The sequence below is a fragment of the Phaethon aethereus genome (assembly GCF_964289735.1).
Source record: "Phaethon aethereus genome assembly, chromosome: 3".
Classification (NCBI taxonomy): domain Eukaryota; kingdom Metazoa; phylum Chordata; class Aves; order Phaethontiformes; family Phaethontidae; genus Phaethon; species Phaethon aethereus.
The window spans coordinates 23,182,415-23,198,513 of NC_138576.1; the positions used below are offsets into that span (position 1 = coordinate 23,182,415).

Genomic DNA, 16,099 nt, shown 5'->3' on the forward strand with positions numbered 1-16,099 from the left:
TTGAGGAAGATCTGTTATCTTCTTTAACTAGTTTGTATTAAAGTACATTTTTACTTATTACATAAGCTAGAATATGACCATGTTCTAGCTGTTCCTCATTTTTATTAATTATAAGTGAGATTGAGATTACAACCTGAAAGCTATGACAACCCCCAATGCACATTGTGGTGGGTTGAAAATCCTTGGCTGGACATCAGATGCCACCAAGCCACTCTATCACTCCCCTCCTCAGCTGGACAGGGGGCAGAAATTAAGATGCAAAACAGCCCCCAAACTCATGGGTCAAGATAAAGGCAGTTTAATAAAGCAAAAAGCAAAGCCCATGTACAGAAGCAAAGGAAAACAAAAGATATATTCTCTACTTCCCATCAGCAGGCGATGTCCAGCCACTTCCTGGGAAGTGGGGCTTCAGTACACATAGCGGTTGCTCCAGAAGACAAACATCGTAAAAAACAAATGCCCCCCCCGCCCCAGTTCTCCTTTCTCTTCGCTTTTATCACTAAGCAGTTATCATATGGTATGGAAAATCCCTTTGGCTGGCGTGGGTCAGCTGTCCTGGCTCTGTCCCTTCCCAAGATCTTGCCCACCCCCAGCCTACTGGTAAGGGGGGAATGTTGGAGAGACAGCCTGGATGCTGTGCAAGCACTGCTCATCAGTAGCCAAACCCTGGTGTGTTATCAACACCTTTGTAGCTACCAATACAAAGCACAACACTATGAAGGCTGCTTTGGGGAACATTAACTCCATCTCAGCCAGACAATACACACATATACAACTCCTCTCTACACAATATAGACACAGTATCACTTTCGCCCTTCACTGAATAGCAAGACAAGCATCTTTAAAGACATGAAGATCCCAGGCATGAGTGTTTTGTCTCCTCCAGAAAGCCTGCATAAACTGAAGTGTAGCCAAGAGAATATCAGTGACTAACTGTAGAACATATACACCTTGAGGGTCCTCCTGAGCTGTGGTACTGAGAAATAGGTACTTGCCAGCTGATCATGTGAAGACAGCAAATTGTCCTTCATTAGCATGAACAAATCTTATGATCCTAAATACCCCCAATGTATACAGGTTTTTGTTCAGATGATATCCAAGTTCCTGAACATCAAGCTACAGTTACTTGAGTCTGTCATGGTAAGGTATGTGAGAGTAACTTCAGGGACACGAAGCAACTGCATTGTGTACATTCACCCTCTGTCCACGGGTTGACTTTCACAGGATTGTCTTCCATTCTCAAGTCAACACACAAACACACGAGTGCTTTCTATAAAGGTAGAATGTTTTAGCTCAAGTAATATTCTGTGCAATCAGAGAGTACAACCCTTTCCATTGGAGTGCTACATAATTCCTGATGCTTGACCTGAGTTTTCAGGAGGACTCTCTCCCTCAATACTAAGTAAGTCACACTGGGTAGAGAGAAAAAATGATGATGATTATAATAAGCAATCTAGCAAAGAACAGACAGGTACTTACTGCTGGTCATTTGTTTTACTCAGATGATAACTGTCACACAATAATGGAAATGTTGTGCTACTTTGCTGGATGATTGGAGTAGTTGATGCATTATTTCTGCACAAATTCACTACTGCAGGTAGGAACTTGCCTCTCAAAAAATTATGGAACTCCCTTATGGAAAGCTAATAAATATAGTTTACTATTACAGTCTAATTCCTTCAGCTTGTTTTCACAGCTCTGGTGTAAAAATCTTACTAATTTAACTAATAAAAATATTTTCTCATCTGCAAATATTAGTGTCCAATCCACCCCTTGGCTGAAGATACACTCCTTCCAAAGATTCATCACCTCTTTCTACATAAAAGTTTACTGAATGTCTTTTGGACATCTAATTACCTCATGTATTTTATTAGCACCAATACCTGTAATAGAATACTGAAAAAGTATTTTCTTCTGCAGAGTTTACTTCAGATTCAAAATTTTGAAGCTGTCTGCTACTCTGTTTTGAATGATAAATTTCTCTGCTTGCCAGGTAAAACTCCAACGTGTATAGTTCTATTCAAACAACAAATTAATGAAAAAAAAAAATCAGATCATTAAACAGACACACACTGTTCTCTGGATCAGAAAATCCTCAGGCAGCAAACTGTTGGAGAACATTGTGAGGAAGCAGTGCAATATGCTCACTTTATTCCAATACTCTTTTTGACAATAAGGTAGACCGCAGTACTGAATTTTTTGGATTGACCTTAATTTCTGCTGCTTTCCATTGAAAAAAATCCACTATCCTTTCATGCTCAAGAAATAGTATGTTTTCACTAGATTCCCAAATTATTATTTTTTTTAGAAGCCTAGCAGTACTACAGAAGACTGCTCCCAATTCTTACGGTGTTTACCATTTGTGTCTGGTAGCATGTTGTCACTCAAGCCAGTTCATTCCAACCTCCCTCCTGACACTTCCCATCACCAGAAGTGCTTCACTTCATTAAAAAGAGAAAGTCTAGATTACAGAGGTTGCTTCCTCTTCTCAAATAATGACAATGACTGTAAAGTAAATGAAGTCAGTAGTTATGGTAGTCTGTCCTAAGCATTCCTCTTTATGACTTGGTGACTCGGTACACTTGATGAGCTAAATAAAGCTAGGCCTTCAAGATCTATTTTTGAATGAAAATTCCTTTTTCTGCCCATGGCTCCTTGGACTGTAATAACTTGTGCCAGTTATCACACTGATAGCCAACAAGATGGATGAGCACAAGTAATCTCTCTTTAACCCCACCTTTTCCATGTTTGAGCAAATAAGACTAGTGTATGACAGCCTGCACCTGGTCCTCATGACCACCAGACTTCTGAAGAGCTTGGATGAGTACAAGGTTTCACTATGCAGATCCCTAGGGAGCTAACACTTGCCTATGGCTTAGCACAGAGGAAGGGTCTGGAACCAACTCCTACAGAAGCTCCCTCTCCCAGCTCTCCCCCATGTGGAGAGCATGCAAATTGAAGAGACTGCAAAAGGAAAATGGTAGCTGCTGGCCAGCCTTACAGCTTGTCCTTTCAAACATACTCAGATAATGACTAGATTTTCAGTGAAACTAGATACAATCATGCAGTGGTACCCATAAGTTTGGTGGGATGGATTCCCAACCTTTTTCCGCTAAGCACACTAATATTTTTTGAAAGATGTTATTTAACAAGTTACATTTCAGCCTTCCTGTTCAAGCGTAAGTATGATGAGAAGGGACGGAGAATAGAAAGAGGAACAATGACAGCATCCAAATGAATGATGATCCATGCATTCACATTGCACTAAGTCTCTCAAATACATCTACAACTATTGCCAACATAGTTACCGTTTTGTTAAGCCATCTGCGCTTTGGAAAACCCATCTACTTGGGATTTTATTTATTCTGTTTTAAAACTCTGTTTTGTGTCTTAAATTAACTTCCAATTTTATTAAAGTCTACATTACTAAGGTTCAAGCATCTGTTACAGGTTATCTTAACAGTTCCTCATCATCCAGTTGAGAAACATGTAACTATAGTGTTGCTACCCTGCAGTGCAGGAGATCTTCAACTCTTAAAACTGTTTTGGGGGTTTATTCGCAACTAAGGGCAAAGCCTCCTTCTTGAGGGCTTTAGAACAGGGTGGGTTTTTTTCTGGTGGCAATTATTTGCCCAGAATTATTTCTTAAAGCTGTCTCATTATCTACTCTGCATGCTTAGTGAAGACTCTCTCATATAATAGCATTTTGCCACACTGTCTTACAATTACCCTCATTCTAAAGGCTAGTAGTTTACTTCCAAAAACACATTTGCACTTCTTATACTTTTTACAGCTATGTATTTCAATGTAGATTGCAGACTTCTTCAGTATATAATTAACATTCTCTTTCATTGAATACTAGGCCTTATCATTTTCTTATTTGTATTAACAGCAGGAATCCAATTTCTTTCTTAAGAGCTGAAACAGGTGTAAGATGACCTAGATACTAATACAAAGGTTTTTTTCCTATTTTAAACTATGCCATAGGTCATTATCTATCTATCTAAAGAAAAAAACCAACAAACAAAAAACCCACAAGGCCCTATTGTCTTTTGCTTTTCATTCCTTACACGTATTTTTTTTGTCGCTAGTAAAAATGACATCACCATCTAAGTTTGGTTTAAGACATATTTTCAGACCATTCTGTTTTCTGTTAACTTTTGTTCTACTGGAAATATTATCAACGACAGTGACGTGGTCAAGCTTGGAATTTACAGACCTCATTACATCAACGAAATCTTGAGGGAAGATGGAAGAGAAGAGGTCTGATGCTCAGAGGACTAGAGCATTAAAAGAAGAAAACAACTTGAGAAAAATCCTCAGAAATACCTCCTCATCATTGTCTTTTCCTTCAGCTTGATGGAAACCAAAAGCTTCAGAAGGAAATTAAGGTCAATAAAGATATACGCATTTTATAAGGCCCAAAATTGAGATGGGAAATTCATAAAAAACAAGGAACAAGAGAGCTCAAATTTATTTCCCTCACCACCTCCCACACATGCATTAAGTCTTAGATTTTTTTTTTTTAAAGACATGTAGAAAGGCTGTATTATAGCCCATTTTATTGGAGACTGACCTACTATAACTCAGTCTCAATTTCATTACATTAGAAGTGGGCAGACATTCTTTGTCACAGAGAAAAAAAACAGATTAAAAAAAAGTAGAAGTACTTCTTCCTCTTCTTCTCACTCATCGTCTGAGGAAGAATTTTTACCTATGAGCTCTTAAAACATCAGCATTCCCTTAGAAAAGCTAATGAAAACAAAGCACAATACGGAGCGAGAGTAAAGTAGAGGAAAAACGTTGATCAAGGAAACCAAGACACAGAACACTTTCCAGAGCAGAATCTGACTACAGGCAGATGGAAATTTTAAAATTACAAGATGGCTAATTTAAAAAGTGGTACAAGCTATTTTTTGTTTTCTGAAAGCTGAATATATGAGGTAATGATGAAACAAACTATACAGCTAAATGTTATTTAACTTAGAAGCTACAGTGTCTCATATGTCCTGGTATACAGTTATAGGCAATATTTTGATTAGATGTATAAACAGGAGAATAAAGCTACCCTAAAAATGTAAAGTTAATACTCAGCTCAATTATTTCTCCCAGTGTGCAGATCTTATTTGTTCAACAAGCTTTTCAAAAGCCAAATTCATCCCTGTCAATCAATATGTTTTTTAAAATAAATGTAACAACGCTGAATCTAAAAGGCAATATCTAAGTTGCAATTAATCACCCTCACCGATTAAGTGATTATGTCATTACTGGGACTTACCTGAAACTAGTCCAGGAAATAAACAGATGTGCTCATCAGAATAAAAGTAAACAAAGTCTAAGTTTTTAAACTTTTATCCCCCAAAACACACAATTTTTATTCCATAATTGGAAGTAATCAGCAACAGACCATTCCTCTTTGTGTACAAAAAGTTACGGAAAATCATTTGCCCTGAATTTAGTTCAGTACCAAGTTCACATTATAAGCATTTCCACTTCTCAACAGTTAGAGGGTACAGTTGGTAGGAAGTAAGTGTGTGTAACAGCAGAAAACATGAAATTTGACTCTGAATTACTATGATTTTGACAGTGATAGCTTAAGTAATAAACTCCCCAGTGTAAATGGGAGAAGGAGAAGCATCTCACACAACCTGTTTTGTTATCAATACATTAAAAATAATTTCAAATGGGGAGACAAAGGGGACAGTGAGAATGCCAGCACAAACAATTACTATGCTACAGTTAGATTCACCTCAGGACTGTCTATCAGCCCTTCTCTAGCTGAAAGAAGTCAATTTTATCAAGTTCTTACACAAACCATTTTTCTGTCTCCGTTCGCAAGACAGTTTTCCTGCAGCTGGCTACATTTAGGTTTAGTTTGTCTACACTTAAAGCTAAAGCTGGCATCTTCTACTCCAATTAGGCAATGGCTACATACCATTAGATGAGCTACTTGTTAAACTGCTTTCAGTTCTCAGAGGCCAGCAAATTTCTCTATGACAGCTAAGCTGTTTGAAAAGAAGATGGAGAAGAGAAGAAAGAGAAGAGAAAATGTATATACATAAGAACACTGGAAAAGGAAGGAATCTTCCAACCACCAGCAAAAAAAAAAAAAAAAGCATTGCCAGGGGAACTGGAGACTGAACTACAAAGCTGTTTCTGTCACAACAGAAGTTACAGATATTACACATGCATCCAACTCAGTCTGAACAGAGACTGTTTGTTTGTGTTTTGTCTTTTGTTGGTTGTTGTCCTCCTCCCCCCCTGCCCTTTCTACCCGCCCCCCCCCAAAAAAAAAACAAAACAACACAGATCTCTACATTACCCCCAATCATATAGCTACCAGCCTGTCAGTCTGGCTGGGCAGCATTCTACCATAGCCACCATAGGTTGGTGTCTTGTCTTCACTTAAATACTCTACTCGCTTCTGCATACATCTGTCCCATTTTAACAGTATAATGCCACTGTAATATAGCATGTAATAAGAGAACTTTTAAACTCTTGGGAGAAGAGCATAAGAGTGCGTGACAACACTTTGTTGTATAATAATTATAATCCTCATTGCTCTTTAGTTTATTCACAATAGACAGCTCTTCAGAGTAATTAATTAAAACAAAGCTGAACTGTTTAACAAGTCTCTAAAGCTGTTTACTGCACTGGGTACAGCTAGAGTTCAATTTCTCAAGCATACGTGTTTCATTAATTTGATCAACTAAAAGCCAGGGCTGTCAATGCATATTTTTTAGACAAGTTTCATCTTCTAGCCACTTCTGTCACAACCTTGAGTTTTCTATAACAGAATGGCTGCAGGAAGACAGGATTAGCATGGGTAAGGACACAGCCCAGGTGTCCCAGTGATGATTTCTTAAATGCAGTATACTGTCAGCACTAAGAGCTTCAATGGAAAAAGCAAGAAGGACAGCACACAGAAAATAATCACACAGCTGTACTGAATTTTGACAGGAATCCCTAACATCGGATAACAATACTGGGATATTTCACAGCTAATAGACATTCACATTTTTATTTAATGAATATAGAGTAAATTGCATTTTGTCTATTTATACAGTATAATATGGACACCCTTTTTTAAAAAAACCCTAAAACTTAGGAGTAATAGTAGCTTAGTATTTTTCTTCATTACCTCTTAAATAAATGAAGGAGACAAAAAAGATCAAATAGGTTGTCTCCACAAGACCTGAGACTCTGCCTAGGCTCTCTGCATTTCAATTTTCTTTTTCAGAATTAGAGAAAACACAAAACCCAGAAGTATAAAGTATGCTTTATACAGAAAAAAATGAATATTATACATTTCACATGTATACAATTATCCTTCTTCAGCAACTCTTGAATTTTAATTTTTATAGGGAAGATGCTAAATATCAATCAGTAAATCCCAAGTCCTTTAAAAAGTGATTATAATTCTCATCAAGAAAAAGGCCTAAGACTAAGGAGGCCATTAAAAAAGTCAGTTCTCCAGTTATCAAGTCTCTAGTCAGAAGCATGCATGTCTACTTTGAATATATACTAGAGAGGTATTAAAAATAATTAGAGAGGTTGTAAAGTATCAACAAAAGTAAAGAAATCACAGAACTGCAGACTTCAAGAGAAACATTCTCCATGAAATTAATATTTGTTGCAAGTAGATCCTGCCCCAACAAGGGTCAGAAAGAAGCTAAACCAATTCTCAGAACAAAATTTAGTCAAAGGCCATATCCAAGCAAGTAATTCATACTTAGAAATGATTGCTCAGTGTTTTGCCAGACACTTTTTTTTTGGTGGTACAGCAAGTTTTTAAGCATTTGTAATACTGAACTTGGAAACATATTTGCAATCCTAAGGAAAAAGAAATTAAGTCCTCGTATTTGTAGGGGCTTTCAGTTTTCCATTTGCTCTCATCAGTACTTTGCCTGCCAAGAAGGCTCAGTTTTATTACATGTATGTGTGACTTTTAAATTGTTTAAGGTAATAAAGCTGGTTATCTAGACCCTCTTTAATCTTATGTTGAAACAAGAAAAAACTCTCTTCTTGCATCTTCTGAAATTAAGAACTATAGCTCTTGCAATGGAAGAATCAGGTTCCTCAAGGGGAGAAATATTTAGAAAGTCTTACCTAATTGTCCTGGGGAGGGGGGAGCCCCTATTTTGGTTACATTCATTTTTTCACTGAGCATTTGGAAGAATAGGGGGAAAAAATCCAATTTAGGACAACTAGAATCCAAAGGGAAGGTACATCTTAGTACACCCTTGAATGGAAATTTTGGCCACAGGAAAGTGGTTGGGTTTGTTGGTTTTTAAGTCACTTAAAAAAATAATAAAAAACTTCTCTTTTCAAGGATAAGATAAGCAACTACACTCCTTCTTTGGGCTTCAATAGGTGTGTGGTGTCTCCGTATGTTTTGCCCATCCTTAACAGAACTACCACGTTCCTAAAGAAAACACAAAAAACATTCAGAATGCCACTTTCTAGTGACAAAGGACAGTGTCCCTCAGAATTTTCCTTCGATCTCCTGTTATTCTGGGTCTTATTGTAAGCTTTAGTTCCAGAACTATGCGGGGAGTTTTATGGGTCAACCGTTTCTGATACTAAATTATTAATCTTCCAAAATTAAATGAGAACCAGTCATTAACATGGGTCCTGATCTGTATACTTAAGCATCTCAACTTCAACTTGATCTCAAGAGGCATATAAATGCAAATATTTACAGGATATAAGAGTATGGTATTTAAATTTTATAGGCATAAGTCCCTATTATGCTTCAAAATGCAGACATTTAAGGTAATGCTCCAAACTGCATTCCAATACAAATAAGAATCTAGAGGGCTTAGCTTATGCATATCAGTAATGGTATTTTCACAATTCAAAAATAACTGTTAACGGCAAGTAGAACATTGTGATGAGTTTTATAGTAAAAGCTGTTATTTAATGCTAGAAAATACTTAAACTTTAAGTCAGGTTCTTTTTAAAGAAATCCTCAATTTCTTATTGACACTAAATTAAATTTTTCTGTAGATTTTGTAGGACTGAAATAATCACACTAGGAAAGAGTTTATATCTACACACAAAAAATTCCTCTCATTTTCCATTGTCCATCTTAGACTACTGCTATATTAGCTGTTTCATAGTTCTGCCCATAATCTTTGGTCTACAAGAAAGAAGTTACTTAAAATAGTATATGATCAAAGAATTCAATCAAGGCCTTTATGTTTTTCCTTTTCCAAGGTCATACAGTTTATAGCTCCAAATCTTAGAGCCTATCACTAAACATGTACTTTCAGTGCTTGATGCCATAAAAATCACAACGTATACTATTCATGCAAGAGCTCCTTAACTTTAAATGAAATCACAACCAGAAAAGAAAGGTTATCTGTTGGTTTCATAAATGGGTAACTCATTTTCTCCTATGACTTTATCACTGCAACCCTTTTCAAGGTGTGGTTTTTGTTTTTGAAGTACCCATTTGTAGAACATCAGTCAAGGCAAAACCCCTTCTGCACTACCACAGCATTTGCTTTCCTCCAACAGAAAATAAGCTCAGTTAGTTGGCTGTTAATTTCAAGAACAGCCTTGTTGCTTTGCTGTGAAAATCCTAAATACAGAACTGTTCTTTTTGTTCTGTGTTCCCCTTCCCATGAGCTATATTTTACCTGTATTAGGATTCTGGTTGAAGAACAGTGTATTAGGAACCAGGTATAAAGAACCAGGGAATTTATACATCACAAGGTCAACTAAATTATCCCCCTCACCTCCCACTTCAGTGGGAGTTTGGACAGGCCCTAATTACAAGGAATGGTATAGATTCACTACAAATGAAGGCATTTTTAGTTTAGGAAGTTACTCCATAGTCATGCTTATTTAACGTGTCTTCATCATAGAACCAATAAATAGCTTGTTACCTATTTCCAAAGGATAATTAGTTCCCGGTATTACCAAATATCATTTTATAGAATAAGCTTAATGCTTTATCAGCCTTTTGAAAACATGCCTCTCATTATTGACTACGCAAAAGAAGTACTAAAAGTAGTGATCTAGAAAAACAAAATGGGTATCAAACAAACAGAACTGCAACAAGTTGAGATTGCCAGGCAATCTTCTGTCACAGTAACAGGATGCAATACAGGACAACAGCCACACAATCCTTCAAAAGCAAATTCTATCACAGACATGGAAGAAAGCCCTGTAGCCAACCTGTTACTAGCCATCTTTGTTACAGATTGGGTGGGGCGCTTTTCTTCTTTAATTGAAAAAAAAAAAAAAAATCAAACAAATCAAAAAACACCCAGTAACACAGATTGCTAGAGTAATGTGTGTTGGAAGGGTCTTCTGGAGATCATTAGCCCAAACACCATTAAAATTTGACCCAACTAGATCAAGTTTTCTAGTACATTGTTCAGTTTTCAGCTCTTCCAAGGACGGAGATACCACAACTCCTTCTGGGCAGTTCATTCCCAATGTTTGATCATCCCCAAGGTGGAATCCCCTTCCCCATCTAGCTGAAATCACTCTTGCCACAACTTGTTTGTTGCCCCGTCTCCTCTGGCTAAGCACCTTCCAAAAGTGCACAGCTCAGTCTTTATACTCCTCCTTCCCATTTGGTAGTTGAAGTAACGATATTTCCTCTTAACCTTCTTATGACCAAACATATCAAACATGTATCTCTAATAGCTGAGCAGAGTTGTACCAGTGCAAGTAATTTTCTCACTGTTCGACAGACATTACAAAGACAGTTGTAGCTTACACCGAAGCTTCATATTAGCTACCGCTAAACGCTGCATTCACATATATATTCCAAGACTATTTCTTGGATGTCACAGGCTTATGCACTGACATTAAGTGTTCTAGGTATTAAGTACCACTAGTGCTTGTATTCGAATTTGTCTGTTAGTATCAACAGATGAAAAAAGCAGATACTATACAGTTCTCAAGTAAAGTAACTACATTTAAAAGCATATTATCAGAAAGAGGGCTATGCAGTCTCACCTTGAAATGATTTGCAGGGTGTATCAGTTGACGTGCTAGCATCTGCTGATGAAGTCTGAAAATTATCCACATTCTTTTCTTTGGATTTTGAGCCCAGATTTCCAAGAACCGCCTCCTCTTCTATACTCAACGTATGCACAAGAGAAGATGAAGAAGTTTCAGCATAGAGTCGTTTCAGTACTTTCCCTATGAACACTGTGGGGTAAGAAAACCTTTTTTAAACAGAAATAAATGCAGTGTTTTAAAGGTATTTTAAGACTTTAAAAAAACAAGAACTTACTGATACCAGATAGTTTCCCCTCATATTCCGTGCAAGTCTGTTTTTAGTAGTCCCTACCTACCTTCACCTACAGGTAAAGCTGAAAATAATATACTGAAGTCCTAAACTTTAGTCTGAAAAGCAGCTTCAAAACTCCAGAGTTCACTAGCAAGGTTACATTTAAAGTCTTCTATTTGACTACATTTTGGCAATAGAATAATACAGTACATTTACAGACTAAACACACAGTAATTTTTTAAACTGCCTTTAAAACAAGTATCTTCCTACACAAGTGTTATAAGGCTGCTCAAAATGCAGGTCTCTTCTGGCACAGAGGCATTGCAATTGAATCACTCATTAAAATCAGTAAGCTACAACTATTTAATCACACTGAAAAAGTAGAAGTAGACAGCAGCAGAAACACATGGTAAGCCAATTATTTCTACAGAATTAGCAGTATTCTTGTAAGCCTCTTCCTCTTATGGGCCCCTTTCTGACGACACTGGCAATCTGCTGCTAGTCACTAAAATGCAAGCATCATTTGATTAAAGATAAAGAAATACATGCAAATAACCTACTCATCAACAAAACTATCATGTTTATACAGATGCATGCATTTTTCAATCACTTGAAGTTATATATTATATAAAAATAAAAAGTAACACTAAGAAATTAATCTGTTGCAAAACAACACCCCAACTTCATGAATTCTACATAGTCAAGCAGATATTACAAGATGTGGGGAGGAGAAAAAAGAGATTTAGAGAAAGACATGTTATCGAAACTCCAATTTTTAAATTAATATACAGTGTATGGACACTATGCAAGCAACCTGGTGCAGATCCTTAACCAAGTAATTCTGCCAAGAGAAAAGGACTTACATGGTTATAAGAAGAATGGCTCCTACTGCAGCTTAATAAAAGAACATACTATCATCACATAACTCTCTTCAACAAATTACTTTCCTTCACAACTGAAAAAAAAATCACCTTCATTCAGCTGGGAAATCCTTTAACCACCAGTCCTTGATAGACAAACTTTATCTCCACAGGTACCTTGGCAATATGCTTCAATAGTTAGTCATTTACGTGACAATGGGGGAAAATGTCTTGTTAGACTTTTTTTGAGCTCTTACTAGCTTATGCATGATCACTTACTCTTTGCTTGTGCCCAATCTCTTGAATAATTGGTGACCTTACAAAAGGCCTTTGACAAGATATAAGCCTGAAGAGACACTTGTGCAGAAAAGTTCTCTTATGAAGCCCAAATTTTAGTATTTCAAAAAAACTGTGACAAGCTGCTAGCCCTGTCCCCATTAGGTAAGCACCATCCATTTTGCAAGTTATGGGCTAAGACTACTGTTTCCAAAAAGACTCACATCAACAGCTGACTGTGTATTTTCTTTTCACGAGGTTCCCTTGCCATGATATTCTACAGTTAGAAAGACTAAATCCATAATTACTCTCCTCAGAGGACAACTAGGGAAAGCAAACAGAAATAAGCAGTGTAATAAGACAAAAGTTGACCGCCCTTTGCAGATCTCTACCTCTAGTTGTCCAAGAGGTTTATCCTGCATCCTCTCCCTGAGTACTGCTACTAACACTGCAGCTTTTTAATGAACTCCAGTAGAGCCATTACTAAATGTCATGGTTTAAGCCCAGTAGACTAGGCTCCACACAGCTGCTTGCTCACTCCTCACCCCTGAGTGGGATGGGATAGAGAAAGGTAGAATTGAGACAACTTGTGGGCTGAGATAAAGACAGTTTAACAGGGAAAGCAAAAGCCGCGCACACAAGCAAAGCAAAACACGGAATTCATTCACCACTCCCCATGGGCAAGCAGGTGTTCAGCCATCTCCTGGGAAGCAGGGCTGCATCACTCGTAATGGTTACTTGGGAAGACGGACGCCATTGCTCCAAATGTCCACCCCCTTCCTCCTTCTTCCACCAGCTTTATATGCTGAGCATGATGTCGTATGGTCTGGAATACCCCTTTGGTCAGTTGGGGTCAGCTGTCCTGGCTGTGCTCCCTCCCAACTTCTTGTTTACCCTTAGCCTTCTCACTGGTGGGGTAGGGTGAGAAACAGAGAAGGTATTGCTGCTGTGCAAGCACTGCTTAGCAATGACCAAACCATTGGTGTGCCATCAAGACTGTTTTCACCACAAATCAAAAAAAACCCACCCAAACATAGCACCACAGGAGGTGTTACAAAAAAAGCTAGCTAGAACAGACAAAACCAGTACACAAAATTAACATTCAAGCACTTGTATGGAGGAAGCTATTCTTCCAAAGCAAATGATCATTGAGATACTGATGAATCTATATGTGAAAATACATTATCTCCAAATCTGCTGAGGAGAGCCAGCCTCCTCATAGCTACAATGGATTTTATGCTCCCCATCTTGAAATCTGATTTCTCTAGTCATCTGTTCTGTTACTCCCACAAATGAATGACTTCACTCTTCCTTTCCTTTTTAAAATATAGGAACTATACTCATATGCACATTAGCATTGCTTCAGAAAGCAACAGGAAACCAGCTTTGATACATTCATTCTCTCTCATTCACGTGGTGCTCTCCCCACCTCTAATACCTGCTTTTGGAGGGTGTGAATACTGAGGAAAGCATTCTTTCACAAAAATCTCTCTTGCTTCAAAAGAAATATCTAGAGTGCTTCAGCAAAGATGTGGTTTAGCTGCCAACCCAAAGCAGCACCCAGTCTTACAGGCTAGAGTTTTCAGCAGACACAGGAAGAAGCAGCCGGGTGCAGAGTGGGGGAGTTCTTTATTGCCTGCGAAGCTTTCACATCTGTGTCAGCATGTCTCAGCACTGCAAAGTCATCTCTTAAGAGGACTAGTAAGTCCCAATAACCACGACAGACTGGAAATGAGCAGTGGTGACACCTAGGCATGACTAGGTCCCTGTTTGGAACCAGATGTATTTCAAGCCTTCTTAAGACAGCAGGAAGCAATGTATCCCTGCAGTACGCCTTCCTCGGGAGGATGAGGAAGGTGGTAGCACTACAGAGCAGCTGAAAAAAATGGACTGATTTAGTCTGAACTCTTTGGAATCCTAAGCATATTCTAGCCTGGAAAAAAAAAAATCTGCCTGCGGTCCAAAATTTTTGGAACAAGTTTGTCCTGTGTATCAACGAACAAGGAAATTAGGCTCTGAGGAATCTCTCCTCTGCTATACTCAGCAGCTTTACATGCTCCAAAGCAGCACTCTGCTCTGCAGTTAACAGTCTCAGAGCTGATCTACCAAAACATTGTTCAGATGACAGAGGATGCTCTTTACTCAGGGTTTTATTGCTGCAATTATTTTTAAAAGAAGATATCCATGAGCACTGGCTTAACCGCAGGAGGTTGGTCTTGCCTGATATACTACAGAGCAGTTTTTCTCCCCTATTCAAAACTCTCCTTAACCTGATGTCTTTGGCAGTATGCAGCAGAGATCAGTCCATCTGGTAAGAACTGCTCAAACCCTTAAAAATAACTACCTCTTAAGAGGAGATTAGCAATAAAGAAAATTCAAGGGAAAATTACTGCTACCAAAGACCTATCTAACCTACCAGAGTTCCAAAATGCAAGAAGACTTGCTCTCACCACACCCATAGCATAGCCAAGTACCTATTGGTATTTGTTGCTGCTGTTTTCCAGTCAACGTAAGTGATGGAGGATCTGTACAGATACATGTGGTCTTTCAACAGACCAGTCTGGGCACACTTTTCTTAGCTAGTGGGCTACACTATTTGGAGTCAGAACTAGCAAAAATTGCCACACTTACATACAGCCTTAATGCTCAAGGTACAAGGGAGTGGATTAAATATATTCTATTGGGTATGTTTTTGAGGACATTCTTGAAAACTGTATTCACATATTACAAAACCTCATGCTCCAGTCTGGAAGAGAAAGAACAGTTTGAGGGGAATTACCTCTGGAACTGAGGCTGTTATCGAACAGGAAAGAAATGTGAACAGCAATAAGGAACCAATTAGAAAGAAAAAAGGGAAGCCTTGTTGTACAGACAAGGCTTTGCAATTTGCACATTGCAAATACTTCTCTCAGAACAAAACAGTCTCTGGAACTGACAGATGAGAAACTGGAAGCGAGAGAAGAAAGCAGATAAGCTAAGAGCTTTAGGGGCCAGGAATGGCAGTGATGTGGATGCCGATAAAGGCAACAGAGAATGTTTGTTAGCATTAGCTCTGCATTGCTTTCAACCGTCCTTACTTCCCTACAAAATCTGTGACAGCAGATAGTATAATTGATAGCTCATTACTCCCAACCTACTGAAGACTAAAGACACTTTCTGAGTTCTATAGGGAACGTATCCTGCAACATGAAGAAAAATTTCCCCATACCTATACATTACTGAAGGAAGATGTGGCTCTGAACACTTGGTCACACAGGGACAACTGGAGGAAGCTCTAAGCCTCTAGGTAAGATGAGAACGGCCCAGTGACCACCATATTTTGGAGTTCTGTGTTACAGCACCCTTAGTTGCCATTTTAGTTCCAAGTAGCATGTGGAAAGATTTTTCCATTGCTGATGACTCTGGAGTCCAGAAGCGCAAATAGAACTGTGATTGCCACATTTCGTGTGCTCTTTTACCTCCAGGAATCTGACAGGACTTTAATACTAAAATGAATAGATTCTTTATGCTGTGAGATGTATAATGTTGAAAACAAGACACTGAAGGTGAGTGAAGGCGAGAGAAGCATTACACTTTTTACAATCATCAACTAAAGATGACTCTGTGTTCTGAAACTACCTGGCTTTGCCAGACATCAGACAGCGTGTGTGCACACATGTGGTGGTGGGGGCAAGAGCTGCACATGCCACACCAGTTTTGTGGAATAGAT

The 16,099-nt window shown here is 38.2% G+C and overlaps 1 protein-coding gene across 1 annotated transcript in view; it reads right to left on the reverse strand.

Annotated features, from left to right (window-relative positions):
• The window catches only part of ERICH1 (glutamate rich 1), a gene marked incomplete at both ends in the record, with an annotated part of 98,591 nt that overhangs the window by 71,751 nt on the left and 10,741 nt on the right, over positions 1–16,099 (reverse strand). The window contains one exon of the mRNA XM_081998009.1: positions 10,978–11,172. Coding sequence (XP_081854135.1) covers positions 10,978–11,172 — 195 coding nt within the window. The remainder of the gene's footprint in view (positions 1–10,977; positions 11,173–16,099) is intronic.